Genomic DNA, 18462 nt, shown 5'->3' on the forward strand with positions numbered 1-18462 from the left:
GGTGTTGGAATTGGCTGCCCCATCCCTGGGACTGTCCAAGGATAAGGCTTGGAGCAACCTGGTCTGCGGAAGGCGTGGGGTGGAACAAGATGATCCTTCTGGTACCTTCCCATCCAAGGCACTTCCTGATCCCACAATCCCATGAAATGAAAGTCTGATGAGCAGAAAGGATCCCAAACTGGGCTGAACCTTCCCAGAGTCAGATTTTTAGGAAGAGGCGGGTCCTGTTCCAAGCCCAGCACCTCAACCCCACCCCGGGGGATGAATCCCGAGCCGTGCCCTCAGCACAAATTCCCTCTGGTCCGGGAAGGGCGGGAACGTGGCTCCGGCACTTCCAGGTGCCGAACACCGAGGGAAGCGACCGTTCGATTTCTCCGTCAGCAGAGACGTCGGGATCCGTTAATAAATCCATCGGCAAACCCTCCTCTGATCCAGGGAGACAGCCCCAAGTTCCAGGAAAAGAAATTATCTCTAATTACCTGGAATTGCTGTCTTCCTCCCGCTATCAGCCCCAATTATTCCGGCCTAATCAGCCCTTCAGGGATGTGGCGCCCGGGAAGGCCGAGAGGCACTTACAGCAGCGACTTTTCCCTCTTTTCCAGCTGGAAATTTTCCCTTCATTATCACTCAGGCCTCGGATTCTCACCCGGAAAAGCTGGAAAAGGTGTCATTTAAGGAAAGATAAAACCCAGCCGAGGCCGTTCCCTGCCACGATCAGAGCCTGTAGCGAGGGAAAAGCAGCTGGAAAACACACAAGTTACTTATTCCCACTTTTTTGAGGATGATTTCCGCTTTAGCAAACACCAGGACAGCAAATGTGGGATGCAAGGAGGCTCCCGCTTTAAGCTCTGCCTAAATCCCGCAGAACTAAGCTTCCAAAAATCCCTCACAAGCTCAAACCACTGGAATTTCTGGGGATGAATCACTGGAAAAGCAGCTGGAGAGATTTCGGCACCACAGGGTTTGGAGTAAAATCAATGAATACCAAGATTATCGGGAATATTCCGGGTTTAAACACCACCAAGGGAAACTCGGGGGGTTAAGACGGCGATTTAGGCTCGAGTTTGACTCCGGCTTAAACTCGGTCATGTGGGAATGGGCAGGAATTAAAAATAACCCTTACACTGGGAAGCTGGAGCCGTTCCCAGTCGGAGCCGCACGCAGAGAACTGGGAAAGGCTGGGCCGAACAAAAGTCGAATTCAAATCAAATCATTCAAACAAAACACCAAAAAAACCCCCAAAATCATTTTCCTTCCGAGTTTTGCAGCTAAAATTAATTAACTAATAACTATTTAATTAATCAAAACAGGAATATTGCTGTTTCAATAACGGCAGTTCCAGGCAAGGCAGGAATAAATATAAACCTGATTATATCCTATAACAATATATATATTTTAGAGATCCCAACCGGCTTCTCCTCATTCCAAAGCAAATTTTGCTGCTCCAAAGCTTGACATCAATTTAAACCCTGCTTTGTTTCTCCCTGTTCCAGTTGGATTTAAAGCTGGGCTTGAAATCCCAAAACCCCCCAGGATTTTGATCCTGATTTCTGGATCCAATTTGCTTCTGAAGGGCCCCAGATATTCCCTAAATATTAAAATTCTTGCCAGTCGGTGTCACCACAACTCGGGGCTGCTGCTCCAGGGGCTCTCCCAGCAACGCCAAGGGTTGGTCCCAGTTTTAAACCCCTATTTTGCAAAAAAAAAAACAAACCAATAAAACAGGAAATAAAAAGCTAAAATGCACATTATTCCTGAAAATTCCCAGAGAGAAAATAGGGATTAGGGCAAGGAGTAAAGCGAGGAGCAGCATTCTGGGGGGAAAAATCCCCTTTGGAGGGCTCTGAGGAAAAAGAGGGAAAAAGGCCGGGAACAGAAAGCAAGCACCGAGCACTTCCCAAAGAAGCGGCTCCAAACTTGTTTATGCTCCTGCTTCCCGAGGAATTCAAGATGGTGGGAGCCCACCAAAGGGAGCCCCTTCCGAAGGGGGGCCGATCAAAGCCAGGATTCGGGTTTAATTGACCGCTCATTAAGCTCCATTAGGTTCGGGAGCAAGGATGGAAAGAATTCCTTAACCCCATCCTTGCCTTCCGTCAGCCGGGAGAAGGAGCTGCCTCGGGATCGAGTGTTAGCGCACTAAAACACTGGGGGGAAAGTGGATTAATGTTAAAAAAATTTGGATTTGTTTTGAAATGAAAAAGCTGCTGGAGGAGGGAACACGTGGGAAAGGTGTCTCCCGGGAAAAGGGGATTTTTGGGAGCAACCTGGTTGGAAATCCAGCAGTTTCCTGGGATGAGGGAGCAGTGACAGCCCCTGATGTGTCCGTGGGGGTTTTATAACACAGATATCCTCAATTTGGGAAAACTCAAGGGTTTATACTCACAGGCATCCCAAATACTGGAAAACTCTGGAAAAGCCTATAAAAAGGTCCCCCACGACCGGGAGAATTGCCGGAGATCTGTGGGAATGCTGCGATCCCTCAGTGTCCCTTCGGCTTCTGGTTCAAGGTCGTGAGGGGAAAACTTCCTGCCAATGCAAAACCAGCTGGAAAACCGGGCTCTGGGATGGCATTTGGGAACAAAATATCCATTGCAAGGTAGTGTTTCTGGGGTTTAACATTCCAGAGGATCCTATAAATGGAGGGATTTAATCCCACAGTGGGACTGATGATCTTAAAGGCCTTTTCCAACCCTAACAATTCCATGATCCCTGCTTAGAGTCAGGCATGGAAAAGCTGAGGATTTAAAAAAAACCCAGGAAATAAGAGCCCCCAAAATTCCTGTTTTATGGATCAGGGGTTTGAACCCCACAGATGCGAACAGGCCTCGCTGCCGGCCCCAATCCCGTTTGATTCATTCCATCTAATGATTTTTGGCAGCCGATCCCACATTTCACTGAAAGGCCTTTAATGAGCTCCATATCTTTTATTTTTCCCGACGTTTCTTTTCCTCATTAAGATGCACTTGTTGGGATGAGGGGGGGAGCGGGGGGATGAGGGTGTTTTTTTTCCATAGGAAACCGAAATATTAATGCAAATTGGCCTCCCGAAGTTAAAAAGCGGGAATTTGCATACCAGGAACCAAAGGGAACAACCGAACGCGCCTCTTCACACCATAATTACCCGGGAAAAAGCACGGAGTGTGTGAAGCATCCCGAGCTCCGGGATGGAGCAGCTGCTGGAGCCGTTATCTCCCGGTGCCCAGCAGCTCCGGGAAAAGAAGGGCTGGGAGACTTTGCTTCCAGATGAAAGGGAATTTTTAAGGGCTAGGAATGAGGTTCCGGGAATGGAATTATCCCAAGGGAAAGTTGTGACGGGGTTTTTCCAGTGTGTCTTATCCCAGAGCCAGAGGCTGATGGAATTCCCAGTTTATGCAACACTAGCTGGAGGAATTCCTCGCATAAAGGAAATACGGGGATGAACCAGATTTGGCATGTGGATACAGAAATATTCCAAAAATTGGGATCCAAAGTTCTCCAGGAGAACTTGCTGCTCCCAGGAACTTTGTGGGAGGATATCCCAGGAGAGCCTGGACTGAGATGGGGAGGGAAAGGGTTAAATTCCCACTGATCCCATGGTATGGAAGCAAACTCATTCCTCCACCAGGGATGAGAGATCTTCATCCCTGCAAACCCTCAGAGGTTGTGGATTCCAGCCTGGAATCCAGCTGGAGCAACCTAGGCTACGGGAGGTGTCCCTGCCCATGGAATGGGATGGGATTTAAGGTCGCTTCCCTCCCAAACCATTCCAGCGTTCCCGGGTTACAGAGACTTCACCGGTGGAGGTGGAAGGGACTCAACCTACTGAACATTCCAACCCTTCCAAGAGGAACCAATCCATTAAACATTCCAAGCCATCCACCTGGCTACAACCAGATCCACATCCTGGATCCCACAGATCCGGGTGTGTCGGTAAGGGGGATAATAGGGAATGGGATCCTGCCAGGTGTAATTTGATTTCCTGGGATTTATCTCTTCCCAGATTACAATTCCACAGTTCCCAAGCTCAGGCTGGATATGGAAATGCTGGAGAGTGGCCACATCCAGGGATGTTGGGATCTGGAGCAATCCCACAGTATTTATGGATGTGGGAAAGAGGGAAAGAAGGAGGGAAAAAAAGCAAAAAAGGAAGAAATGGGAAAAGGGAAGAGGAAAAGGGCAAAGAAAAAAGGGATCATTCCCGGCCCTTTCATTCCCACAATGGCCCAGCTGCTCCACGACATTCCCGGAGCGGCCTCTCCAATTACTGGCCCCGTGTCCCGGGAACGCGCCAGGTCTGGAGAACAGTGGGATTCAGCTCCGCTTCCCGCGACCCAGGGGGGCTGGAGGCTCCCTCTCCGCACTCCAGCTGCTTCCCATTCCCAAAAAAAAGCAGAATTTCATCCCGCACAATGTCCCCCATAAAGCTGCAAGTGGATGGAATTTCCTCCACAGCAACTTTGGGAAGGTTTCCTGGTTTGTTTTTTTCCCAGGATTATTCATTTCCAAAGCAAAGCTGACGCAATTCCAGAGGGGAAAAATTCCCAGCTCTGATTCTACAGCACAAATCCCAGATATTTGTATTTCCCGGCTTGCGAGGTTCAAATGCACCTGGAATGTTGTGCCCTGCACATTGGGTTTTCCAGGAATCCCTCAGTTCGGGAAAAGCTGGGAGCATCCAAAGCCTTAGGGAACAACCACAGGAAAAAAGGAGAAATCCCTGGAAAATGAAGGATCCGAACCGACTTAATGGAAGCTCTAAAATCCAGGAAGTTGCAAAAAGCAATTCCAGGATTTCAGGGAGAATATCCCTAAAATAACATCCGAGCTGCTGGAATTTGGGCTGACAGGGATCGGAGGATCTGGAGGTACCTGAGGAGCCCCTTCCCCCCTCCTGAAGCAATTTTAACGAGCCTGGGAATTTCTTCCCATAAAAAGGAGCGCCGGGATCGGTGCTGACATAACGATCCATCGGCTGAGACGATCCTTTGATTCCCAAACAATAACAAATCCAGGCACTTTCAATCCCAAACCCCTGTGTATCCCACCAGCTCCCCAGAGCACCTGCACAAGGAGAATTCCCAGGTTTTTCAGGCAGGAAAATAGAGAAAAGAAAGGAAAACTTGGATTGATGCCAGAGCATCTGCACTACATTAATTCCCCCCTTTTTTTTTAAAGGAAAAAAAAATAGGGAAAGGAAAGGAAAAAGTGGATTCTCATCAGAACATCTTCAGGAAAAAAATAAGAAGAAATACCTTTTTTTTTTAAGGAGGAAGAATAGGGAAAAGAAAGGAAGAGCTGGATTCTCCCAAGAGCATCTCCCCAAAGCTAATTCTCTAATTTTTAATGCAGGAAAAATTAGGGAAAAGAAGGAAAAGCTGGTTCTCATTCCAACATCTGCACAAAAGTGATTCCCTGGTTTTTTTAAGGAAAATAAAAATAGGGAAAAGGAAGGAAGAGTTGGAGCATCTTCACTGAATTAATTCCCTATTTTTTTCCAAAGGAAAAATAATAGGGAAAAGTGAGGGAAAGCTGGATTCTCCCTAAAACATCCTCACAAAACTAATTCCCTTTTTGTTTTTTTCCCCAAAGGAAAAAAAACCTGGGAAAAGGAAGGAAAAGTCACCCTGCAGTTCCCAGAGGATTTTCCTACAGCTGTGGGGGGGCTCAGGAAGAGGCTGCTCCGGGTCCTTCCCATCCCATGGGGCTGGAAAACTTCCAAGAAGTGTTAAAAAATTGGGAGAATTAGAAACTAATTCTGAAAATCAGGAGGAAAACGATGCAGAGAGGTGAAAATATTCCCTTTTCCCAAGGAATTCCCAGGGTAAAGAAGCCAATCCCAGTCTCCCGAGTAAAGCTGAGCCTAACTGAAACCAGACTTTGGGCAAAACAGGAAACAAACAATCCCTGGGAACAATTTCCTGGAGATCAATTGGAAAAGGCGCTTCCAGAGGTTTTGTTAAACCCCCCTCACTCCCCATTCCAGCCCTTCCCACAAAAAAGGAGGATCAGAACGGATATTATTCCAAGATGTCAACACCCCGACGTGGTTTTCCGGGTCCTCCAGGGGCAGAGATTCCATTTAGAAACAGCCAAATTCCACTTGGAAATTATAAAATTCCATCAAAAATCACAAAATTCCACTCCTAAATGGTAAAATTCCATTCCTAAATGATACAATTCCATTAAAAATGGTAAAATTCCACTCCTAAATGGTAAAATTCCATTCCTAAATGATACAATTCCATTAAAAATAGTAAAATTCCACTCCTAAAGAGTAAAATTCCATTTCCAAATGGCAAGATTCCACTCAGAATTCCCGTGCTGAGGCCTAAAATATTCCCAGGTGTCGTCCCAAAGTTTCCTTTCTGTCAGCACACACAAAGCAGCTCTAATTCCATGATTCCCTCTGCATCCCAAGATGGAAGAATTCCCCGAATCCCTCTCAATCCAGCATGAGGCCGCTTGGATTCCCATAAAATCCAGCGGGAATGAGCCACTAAGTGGTTTTTTTAAGGGAATAACAAAGAATTCCAGGCCTTAAAAGCTATTCCCGGTATTCCAGCAGGCTCCAAAATCCAGGATCACTTATTCTCTTGCTCCGGATCCCAAAGTACAACCCCCTGGGGGAAATGTGTGGAAAATACCTGGAATTTTATGGCCGGAATGGGAATTACTGCGCTTTGGTTTGTCGTTCCCGACGGGAGCGGAGGGATTTTCCAGCGAAATCGAGGAATTTTGGGAAAACTTTGGAAGATGTTCTGGCTCCCAATGCCAGCCCGGGGGGGGTTACGGACACAGAGAGAAATGTTATGGGGAGATATTTCCATGGAATTCATAAAAGCTGAGGGAAGGAAGCAAGTTCTCTCCGGACTGCCAGGGACTGAGGGAGATGGACGGATGGCTGGATTGGGATTTATCGGCATCGCTCGGGAGATCCGGGGCCATCCCTGGGCAGGCTCAGGGAGAGCCATCGCTCAGGGAGCGAGAGCGGGAGAGCCTGATCCACGGATCCCCAGACAGCTCCTCACCTCCAGACTGACAGGCATTTATCCCTGGATTTACAGAGATCGACCGGGGCCATTCACGGACACGCTGCTGGAGTTCATCTAGAGATTGACAGAGACTTCTCCACACAGTCGTAGCTGGTTCTCCACAGAGTCAGAGCTATTTGTCTAGAGATTTGTAGACCTTCCTAGATATCAATCGATAGATTATGGAGAGATTTATAGAGATTTATCTATGGATTTATGGACACATTTATAGAGATTTCTCCAAAGATTTATAGTTATTTATCTGTAGATTTATGGACATTTATCTAGAGATTTATAGATATTTATCCATAGATTTATAGAGATGTGTAGAGATTTCTCTATAGATGTAGAGGCCCATTTATAGATATTTCTCTAGAGATTTACAGACACATTTACAATTATTTATCTACAGGTTTATAGATATTTCTCTATAAATTTATAGATATTGGTAGATATTGATCTACAGATTTATAAGCACATTTATAGATATTTATCCAGAGATTTATAGTTCTTTATCTAGAGGTTTATAGACACATTTATAGATCTTTCTCTAGAGATTTATAGCTATTTCTCTATAGATTTATTGAGACTTATCGAGAGATTTATAGATCTTTGTAGATATTAATCTATAGATTACAAGGAGATTTAGAGATATTTATCTATGGATTTATGGACACATTTATAGAGATTTCTCTAGAGATTTATAGTTATTTATCTATAGATTGATAGACATTTATCTAGAGATTACAGAGAGATTTACAGAGATTTCTCTAGAGATTTACAGCCGCATTTATAGATATACATCTACAGATTTATAGACACATTTAGGAATATTTCTGTAGAGATTTGAAGAGATTTCTCTATAGATTTATAGAGATTTGTAGATGTTTATCTATAAATTTGTAGAGTTTTATAGACATTTCTCTAGAGATTTATAGATATTTATCTAGAGATTTATAGATATTTACATATTTATCTATAGATTACAGGGATTTATAGATAACCATAAATGTATAGATATTTACATATTTATCTATAGATTACAAAGATTGATAGATATCTATAAATGTATAGATATTTAGATATTTATCCATAGATTTATAGACATTTATCTATCCACTACAGACACAGTTGTACATATTTATCTAGAGATTTACAGACACATTTACAGAGATTTATCTTGAGATTTATAGAGATTTTTAGATATTTATCTATAAATTTACAGAGATTTTTGGACATTTTATCCAGAGATTTATAGATATTTATCTATAGATTATAGAGCTTTATCTATAGAGTTATAGATAACTATCTGGAGATTATAGAGAGATATATAGCTATTTATCTATAGATTTACAGAGATCTATAGAAATTACTCTATAGATTATAGAGGTATTTATAGATGTTATCTATAGATTTATAGAGAGATTTATCTATAGATTCCAGAGAGACTTCCAGATATTTATCCAGGAATTATAGAGATTTGGAGATATTAATCTACACATTTATAGATATTTATAGACATTTCTCTATAGATTTATGGAGATTTATAGATATTTACCTATAGACTGACAGATTCGTAGCTGTAGATTTATAGATCTTTATCTCTAGATTTTTATAAATATATACATTTATCTATGGATTTATATTTATGGATGTTTATAAATTTACAGAGAGATTTATAGATCTTTATCTGTAGATTTTATAGAGATAGTTATAGATCTTTATCTAGGCATTTATAGATCTTTATCTGTAGATTTACAGGGATGTTTAGAGATCTTTATCTGCAGATTTACACAGAGATTTTGAGAGATTTATCTATAGATTGGAGAGATTTACAAATTTTACCTATAAATTTACAGATTTAAAGCCCTTTATCCATAGATTTTCAGATATTTCTCTATAAATTATAGAGAGATTTATAGGTATTAATCTATAGATTATAGGTATTTATGTATATATTTATCTGTATATTTATAGAGATAACACTCATAAAAATGTGTTTTAAATAAATTTTACCTAAATCTTATGCATCTTTATATAAAGATATCTCCAGATCTTTATATCTCTTTTATATCTTTCTATATCTTCCTTATCTTTATATATTATATGTATATTATATATTATATATATAATATGTATAATATATTATATTATGTATTAAATTATATTATATAAATATATAGATATAAAAATACCTGAACTCTTCTTGGTATCTCTGTATATTTTATATATATATAAAAATATATTATATACATATATAAAATATATTTTTATTTATTTTTATATATATATTTTACACAGCTGTTGAAGAGCTCCAGCATTTATATCTATATTTTTATATAATTATGTATCTATATATCTATTTCTAAGATACACAAAGATCCCGAGGAGATAAAGCACTTTAATCTATATATTTATAACTTTATATCTTTACATCCATCACAGCGAAGCTGAAGAGCTGCAGCATTTTAATTCCTGTACTTAGATATATTTTCAGATTTGAGATGCATATTTTTGTATGATCCAACTAGCTCCTATATTTTAATGTCTTTGATATCTATTTACTATTATCCCTATGGATCCTGCAGAGCTCCAGCACTTGAATATCCCTATTTTATACATATTTATTGATCTATTTTTATATTATAAATAGAAGCCCTGTCGAGCTCATTTGATATCTACATTAGATATTTTCATACCTATTTATATATATTTCTATGCCTATTTATATAGTTTATTATATTACACACAGAGATCCTGTGAGCACTTTTATATATATATATATAAATATATATATATTTATGTGTATGTATTTATAACTTTTTTAATTTTACATCTGGATCCAAAAGAGCTTGATATATTTATATACAGATATATAATATATATATATCTATATTATACACATAGTTCCTGAGCTCAAGCACTTTAATATATATATTTATATATATTTATTATCTTACACATAGATCCTGAAGAGCTTCAGCATTTATATACATAAATACATATTTATATATATGTGTGTATATATATATATGTATATATAAAAAACCTGAGGAGCTCAAGCACTTTATATATATATATTTGTATATGTATATTTAATATATTATATATATATTTCTATATCCTTTATTTTACATAGAGATCTTGAAGAGCTCCAGCATTTATATATACATATATATAATATATAATACACCTATTTATATTATACATATAGAACCTGAGGAGTTCAAGCACTTTTATATATATTTATATATTTTTATATATATATTTATATACTTTTATTTTCCATACATATCCTGAAGAGCTCCAGCATTTTTACCTCTATATTTTAAAATATATATTTTTAATATATATATTTCAATGATACATAAAGAACCTGAGCTCAAGCTCTTTTATGCATGCATATATATAATATATACATATTTATATACTTTTATTTTCCATACAGATCCTGAAGAGCTCCAGCATTTTTACCTCTATATTTATGTATCTATTTTTATATCTATTTTATATACACTTGTATTATACACACAGAACCTGAGGAGTGTAAGCATTTCTCTCTCTATAAATACACCTCAATAGATCTATAAATATATCTCACATATATCTATAAACACGTGTCTGTATTCCCCACATTTCTCTCTCTATTTTCGCCCATCTCTTTCTGTTTTCCCGTTTCCCTCCTTTGCCATCTCTTTTCTCCCAGTTTTCCTGCCCCTGTAGGTCTCTGCTCCGTTTCTCTCTCTCCATGCGGACACAGGTGCCAGTGGATCTCTCCGTACATTCACAGCTCCACGTTCCCCCGGCACTGATCCCACTGCCCATCCCTCGGGATGCCTCCCCACTCCCGGCACAATTCCACCTTCTTCGCTTCCCGCTCCCGACCTTGGGAAACCCTCACGAATCCTCTTGGAACTTCCACCAACAGTGGGGGGTTTATGATCCCACATTCCCACCGGGAAGCCTGGGGGGGTGCAGGGCTCTCATTCCCATTTTTTATTCCTTGAAATTCTCTCCTCCAAGGGAAGTTCCCCCCCATTCCCATTCTCAGCTCCGTGCCATTCACGACTCCTCACTTGTCACTCCGGAGAGGGAACACGGAATTATGACCCTCCTTGGGAATGAGGGCAGGGAGCATCCGTCTCCTCCAGGAATTTCAGGGCACTGAAAAGCTTGGGAATAGGAAGAGCAGCCGGAATGTCAACAGGAAAAACTCCTCATATCCCACTCCAAGAAGATTTTCCTGCTTTTTTCCCCTCCCTCTTTCTTTAGCACCTGGAAATGACTTCCCAGGTGTTTTCCATGAGCAAATAACGATCAGACTCCCTGGCAGCTGCAACAGAAAGGGAGCAATCCCCCAAAAACAGAGTCCAACAGCAATCCTGCAGCCCAAACAGCCCAAATCCCACTTTCATCCCAGACAACACAAAATTCCTCTCACTTCAGCTTCCAGAGGGTCCCTCACAAACAACATCCTGCTTTTCTATAGGATTTCAGGGAAAAAAACAGGAATGAAAAGCCCATTATCCCTCTGTCCCACTATTAATTAATTCCAGCAATTAACTCATTTATCCTACACTTCATTATCTCCTAAGCTGAAGCTTTTCGATCCCAAAAATCCATGGAATGGGCAGGGGAAATTTCCTGCCAAGGAGCAGCTGCGAAGAGTTAAAGGCACAAAGTGTCTCCCTCCTAAAATTCCCTTCGAGTCCAGAAAAAAAAAATGGGAAAAAAAGCAAGTCTCAGAAAATCTGTCCTGAGAATCCTGCCTGGAATTTCTTTTTCCAGCCATTTTCATGCTTCCTGTCCCCAAATTCCCTCCTCAACTTCCACTGGCAAGGGGTTTTTTAGGGAACGATTTGGCGGGGTTTTCCCCCCCCCCTTCCCTGTCTTTTGTTTATTCCCAGGAAAACCTGCCGGGTTTAAATTCCAGCTGGATTTAAACAAGTTGACTTTTCGGCAGTGGGGGGGAAAATCGGGATAAAAAGCAGGGATTCGGGATTGTCTGTGTGGAGGCAGCGCAGCGCCGGGATTTGGGATACTCATTCCCGGCATCCCGGCGCGCCGCTGGCACGGCGTCAAGAGCCGCACAATGCCCGGGCTGTGCCAGAACAATGCCAGGCCACAATTCCCAAAAACCCACACACCGGGATGCTCCAACCCCTTCCCGAGGAGGGGGGGAGGTGGCCACGATCGCTCCCCCCGCGGCGCTTCCCTCTTTGTGCTTTCCCGGAGCCGGGAATGGCCAGGAATGCCGAGGCGTCTCTTCCACAGCATCCCGGCTGGAGCCGGCTGGGATGTGATTCCCACCTTCTGGAAAACACAAAGAGTGGGGGGCCAAGGCCTGGGATGTCACGGGGGGTCGGCATTCCCGGAGTAGGGAATACTCCCCGGGCAACCTGGGAATTTTGCTTTCCACCTTTAGCTACTTCCATAAAAAAACCCGAAGAAAAAGACACAAATAAATCCAGGGAAAAAAAATCCCAAAACACACGGACTTCCACCTCTATTTCCTTCTTTCCCCCCCCGGCCCCCAGAGGAAAATCCAAGCACGCACAAAGTTGCTCCAAGTGCCGGGAATTGTCCCCCGTGACCGCTGCTCCCGGATTTTATTCCCTACTCCTGATAAACAACAGCCTCGGGAACTTTTGGAAAGCTCCCGTGTAATTCCATGCATGGGAATGTCAAGCTCTGGAACTGGAATAACTCCTTGAAAATCAAAATAAAACAGGAGAAATAAAAGCCTCGGGGGAAATTGAGGAATGTGGGATTCCTCAATTTAAAGTTTTGCCCGCTTTTCCTGCGCAAATTCCCGGAGTTTCGCCGCATCCTGCGTTCCTGCCACGCGTTCTTCCCAAAATATCCCAAACAAAAGGCCCCCGAGGCGGCCAAGAAATCCACGGAAATTAAAGAAATGAGGGAAATAATGCAGCCCGGCTCTTCCCACAGCTGTTCCTGCCCGGCAGCCTTTCCCCGCGGCCCCATCCCACATGCCGCCACTTCCCGACGGATGCGGGCATGGATCCCGCTTCCCTCCGTCCCAGTTCCCTCCCAGTCCGACTCCGCTCCGGGCCGGGCTGAGCGACCCCACAAAGTTGGGAGCTGTTCCCTCCGCTCTTCCCTGCCGTTCCCCACCGCGCTCGGACCCTTCCAGCCGCCTTCCCCGAGCCTTCCCAAATATTCCCAACCACCTTCCAGCGGGGAAAACCCCCAAGCCCCTCCAGATGGCGAGTGCGGACCTTCCGGGCTGCGCCAACTCCAGGCAGCCGCTTTTCCTGCTTTTTTTTTTTTTTTTTCCCCGTGTTGGGAAGCGCGCGGGGCGGGGGGGGGGGAGCTGCAAAAAGCAGGAGCGCGGCTGGAACGCCTCGTTCCAGGAGCTGCAACGCAACGCCTTGTTTTCCCTTCTTTTAGCGGCTGGAATGCCTTGTTTTCCCTTCTTTTAGCGGCTGGAATGCCTTGCTTTCCCTTCTTTTAGCGGCTGGAATGCCTCGCTTTCCCTTCTTTTCGGAGCTTCCCCTCCCCTGGGGCGAGCGCCGCGCAGGGAAGGCGCGGTGCCCCTTCCGCCCGTCTTCCCGGGATTCGGCGGCCGCGGGCAAACTTTTGCGAGGGGGTGGCGGCCGGCGGAGCGCCGCGGGCAGCGCCGGGAATGGCGCTGGGAAGGGGAGAGCGGGAGAAGGGGAGAAGGGGATCTTACCGCCTTGCCGCTGCAGCAGTAGAGCAGGGAGCCGCCGCCCGCGCCGCCCACGGGGTACGCGCAGTACATCGCGCCCGCTCCGCCGGGCTCGGCTCCGCGGGGCTCGGCTCAGCCCGGCTCGGCTCAGCCCGGCCCGGCCCCGCCGGGGCCGCCCCCGCCCCTCCCTCCGCCCCCGCGGCCCGGGAATGGCGCTGGCGCCGGGAATGGGCCGGCCCGGGAATGCGGCCGCGGAGCCTCCCCGCCCCTTCCCGGCCCTGCCCGCGCCGCTCCCACCTTCCCGCTGCCCCCTCTTGCCCGATCTGGCCCCGATCTGGCCCCGTGCTTTATCCCTTTTCCCCTATTTTACCTATTTTTTCTTTTTTCCTTGTTGTTTCCTGGTTTCCCCCCCGATTTACTCCTTTTCCCCTAATTTTCCTATTTTATCCCCTCTTCCCTCTTTTTTCCCTATTATATCCCTTTTCCCCCTCTTTTTTCTCTTTTTTTCCCCGTTTTTCCTTTTTTCCCCTATTTTATTCCTTTCTTCCCCTCTTTTTTCCTATTTTATCTCTTTCCCCCCTCTTTTTCTCCTTTTCCCTGTTTTTTCCCTATTTTGTCCCTTTTTTCCCTCTTTTTTCACTTTTCCTCTTTTTTCCCATTTTATACTTTTCCCCCTATTTTTTGCCTATTTTATACCTTTTTCCCTTCTTTTTTTCCCTTTTCCATTATTTTCCCTATTTTTCCTATTTTTTTCCTATTTTATCCCCTTTTCTCCTCTTTTTTCTTTTTCCCTGTTTTTTCCTCCTTTTCCCTATTTTACCCTCTTTTCCCTCATTTTTTCTCTTTTTCCTATTTTTTTCCTATTTTGTCCCCTTCCCCCTCTTTTTTCCCTTTCCATCTTTTTTCCTGTTTTTCCCTATTTTATCTCTTTTTTCTATTTTTCTCTTTTTTCCCCTATTTCCCCTTTTTCCTCTTCCCCTTTTTTCTTGCTTTCCCCCACTTTTTTCCTCCTTTTCTTTCCTCTTTTTCTCTCTTCTCCCCCTTTTTCCTCTTTTCTCTCCTTTTTTTTACTCCTTTCCCCTCCTTTTCCCCTTCTTTTCCCTCTTCTCCCTCTTTTTCCTTTTTTCTCTTTTCCCTCATTTTCTCCCTTCCCCTTTTTTCTCCTTTTTAATCTTTCTCCACAACTTCTGTTCTCCTTTTTTCCTTTTTTTATCTCTTTTTTCCCTTTTCCTATTTTTCCTCTTCCCCCCCCTTTTCCCTCCTCTTCCTTTTTTCTTTTCCCCTTTCCCCCCTTTCTTTTTATATTTTTCCTCTTTCCCCCTCTTTTCTCTATTTTTCTCTTTTCCCCTTCTTTTAATCTTTTTTCCTCTTTCTTCCCCTTCCCCCCTATTTTTCTCCTATTTTCCCTCCTTTTCCCCCCTTATTTCCCCCCATTTCCCCTCTCTTCCCCCTTCATTTTTTTCCTCTTTTTCTCTATTTTTTCCTCTTTTCCTCTTTTTCAAATCTTTTTTCCTCTATCTCCCCTTCTTCCCCCTTCCTCTTCTTATTCCTCCCCCTATTTCCCTCCTCCCTTATTCCCCCCATTCCTCCCCATTCCCCCTATATCCCCTCTTTCTCCCTCTTTTTCCTCTATTTTTTCTTTCCCCCTTCTTTCCCTCTTCTTTTGCTTTCTCCCCCTCTTCCCCCCCCCTCCCCTATTTCCCTGCTCTTCCCCCTCTTTCCCCCTCTTTCTCCCCGTTTCCCTGCCCTATCGCGCTGTTGTTGCCGGCCGCGGTTGCCGCGGTTCCCGGTGCAGTTCCCGGTGTTTTTCCCGGTGTCCCGGCGGTGGCTGTGGGGCCGGTGGCCATGCGGGGCCGGTGGCTGTGGGGCCGGTGGCCATGCGGGGCCGGTGGCCATGCGGGGCCGGTGGCCATGCGGGGCCGGTGGCTGTGGGGCCGGTGGCCGTGCGGGGCCGGTGGCCGTGCGGGGCCGGTGGCCATGCGGGGCCGGTGGCCATGTGGCCGCGGGCGCTGCTGGCTCGCTCCCAGCTTTGTGCGCAGCTGCCGCGGCCCCAGAGCCAGCGAGCCGGGCCGAGGGAAAACCGGGAACTGCCGCGGAAGGCGGGATAACGGCGGGGACACGGCCGGGGCAGGACGGCGGCGCTGCGGGAGCTCCAACGACGGCCCCCAAGGGCCCCCAAACCAGCCCTAACGTGTCCTGAAAAACAGCCCTGAGTACCCCTAAAACCAGCCCTGGGTAGCACTACAACCAGTCCCGGGTATCCCTAAAAACCGTTAAAGTATCCCTAAAACCAGGCCTAAAGTATCCCTAAAACCAGCCCTGAGTATCCCTAAAAACAGCCCTGGGTATCCCTAAAAATTCTGAAAGTATCCCTAAGACCAGCCCTGAAGTGTCCCTAAACCCAGCCCTAAAATCCCCTAAAACTGCAGCTCCAAATGAAGCGTCTATAAAATCAACTATGGGATAAACAGCCCTAAAATATCCCCAAAGCAGCCCCAAAACTCGCCCTAAATCCACCCCTAAAGGAGCCCCCAAAGCAGCCCTAAAGTTTCCCTAAAAACATGGATATAGAATAAATATCTGGGAAATGAGAGAGAAGAGGAAAGGAATAGTCCCAAAAGTCAATATATCAAACCCAGCCCCAAGTATCCCTCCAAACATTCCCAAGGATCCATAAAACAGCCTGAAGTATCCCTAAAAACACCCCTAAAAATATCCCCAGAAAAGAAATGTCCATAAAATCAAATGGAATATGGAATAAATGTCAATATGTGAAAAATATCCCTAAGAATCCCTAAAAACAGCCCTAAGAGTCCCTAAAAACACGGATATAAATTCACTGTCTCTAAAATGAGGGATAATATGGAATGAACACCCCTGAAAAGTCAATATCCTAAAATGTCCCCCCAAAACAACAGATATAACCCTAAAAGGCAGTATCCCAAATCCATGCCTGAGGCATCCCTAAAAACCTGGATACGAAATGAATGCCTGTAAAATGAAGGATAATATGGAATAAATAATCCTCAGAAGTCAATATCCTCCGAAATCCCTAAAATATCCCTAAAAACAGAGATATCAAATAAATATTCCCAAAAGTATTGTCATAAATATCCCTAAAAAATATATATATCAATTAAAATAAAAAAAACACGAATCAAATCCCAATATCCACAAATCCCAATATAATATCAAGGAAGGAGCCTTAAAGTAAGTAATTAAATAAATATATCCAGAGATAAATATCCCTAAAATAAATAGGGATTCATATGATCAATATCCTGGGGTCCCATCCCACAAATCCTGAGCATCCTGGGGAAGGATATTGGGAAGAAGAAGGAAAAGGAGGAGGAGGAGGACAAGGACAACAAGGATCACGAATCTCCTGGAAGAGGGAATGGGTTCCTGCTTTTCCAACAAGATTTTCCAGGCAGAGACTTTGGGAAGGGCATCATCCCAGGAGCTCCTTCACTGTTTCCAACCCGGCTAAGAGCTGGGAATGGGAATGCTGCGGGAGAAACCCCCAGGGGAAAAAAGCCAAGGCGAAATTCCCTATTTTTTTGTGGATAGGAGGGTGGATAACTCAGGGTATTGGAGCTTCTCCACATTGCTCCAGCCCAAAGGGGCATCCCCCAGGAATTCTGCCTGGACTGGGGGTCTGAACAGGGATTCCATGTGGGATTCACTATGGAAAAGGCCAGGAAAGTGGATTTAGGGCTCATCTGGGACATGGGATTCTGGGATGGGAGGTTCCTGCTTTGTCATGGATGTTTTACCACGGCCTGGATTTGGGATTTCAGGCTTTAGGAAAACCAAATCCCACTGGAATAAAGAAAAATCCCTCTGGAATAACGTGGTGAAGTCCTGGAGGAGGCTGCCCAGGGCAGGGGTGGGACATGGAATTCCACAAGGGTTGGGATGGCAGGGATTTTAAGGATCATCTCACTCCCGTGGGCAGGGACACCTTCCACTATCCCCGGTTATTCCAACCTGGCCTCAGGCACTTCCAGGGATGGAGAATCCACAACTTTTACCCTCCCAGCCAGGAATTCCTTCCCAATATTCCATTGAAACCAGTGGGAAGCCATTCCCTGTGGCCTGTCCCTCCATCCCTTGTCCCCAGTCCCTCTCCAGCTCTCCTGGAGCCCCTGTAGGCCCTGGAATTTGCTCCAAGGTCTCCCTGGATCAGCCTGGATGAGCCTGGAATTCCTCTAAAACTGTTTTTCCTTGAAAAACGCTTCATGGATCAGGTGAAGAAGGGAATCAGCTGCTAAATCACTGATGAATCCAGTGTAGCAATGCCTGGGATTTACAGAGTCCTCAGTATTCCCTGTTCTTCCAGGGTTTATTTTTTCCTCAAGCTCCAAAAAGTCACTAATTCCATAAAACCCCACATCCCATTAAAAAAATAGGGATTTCAGGCCCTCCAAGCAAGGGACAAACCCAGAGGCAAAGCCAAACCTGCTTCCAAAACGTAGGGAATTCTGGGAGCTTGACTCCCAGCAACCCAAATCCCGCTTTTTTGTCAGGAGCCCAAATCCAGGTTTTGATTGTGCGTCTGGAAGCTGGAAGTCGTGTCCAGGTGCTGCTTCCAGGCTGGAAGCACAGACAATTCCCGGGGGCGTCGGAGCCTGAGGGTGGCTGCAGGCAGGGACGAGCGGATCGAGCCGCCTTCCCTCCCTGCTTTTCGGGACAATTCGGGCAATGTTTGGGAACATTTGGGAACATCGGGGCTGTGTCCTTGGCCGGAGGCGAGGACTCCAGCAGGAACTCAGCCGCTCC

General features: G+C 44.7%; 1 protein-coding gene across 19 annotated transcripts in view; it reads right to left on the minus strand.

Annotated features, from left to right (window-relative positions):
- Positions 1-18462, minus strand: part of LOC135406692 (transcription factor 4-like) — a 117893-nt gene that overhangs the window by 20394 nt on the left and 79037 nt on the right. For 2 of the 19 annotated variants that reach the window (XM_064641072.1, XM_064641070.1), the window contains exon 1: positions 13705-13852. The exons of the other annotated variants lie outside the window; for them this stretch is intronic. In XM_064641072.1, coding sequence (XP_064497142.1) covers positions 13705-13773 — 69 coding nt within the window. In that variant the 5' untranslated portion in view covers positions 13774-13852. Of the gene's footprint in view, positions 1-13704; positions 13853-18462 lie in introns of those variants that run through there. 19 annotated transcript variants of the gene reach the window in all.

The sequence above is a fragment of the Pseudopipra pipra genome, chromosome Z (genome assembly GCF_036250125.1).
Source record: "Pseudopipra pipra isolate bDixPip1 chromosome Z, bDixPip1.hap1, whole genome shotgun sequence".
NCBI classification, from domain to species: Eukaryota; Metazoa; Chordata; class Aves; order Passeriformes; family Pipridae; genus Pseudopipra; species Pseudopipra pipra.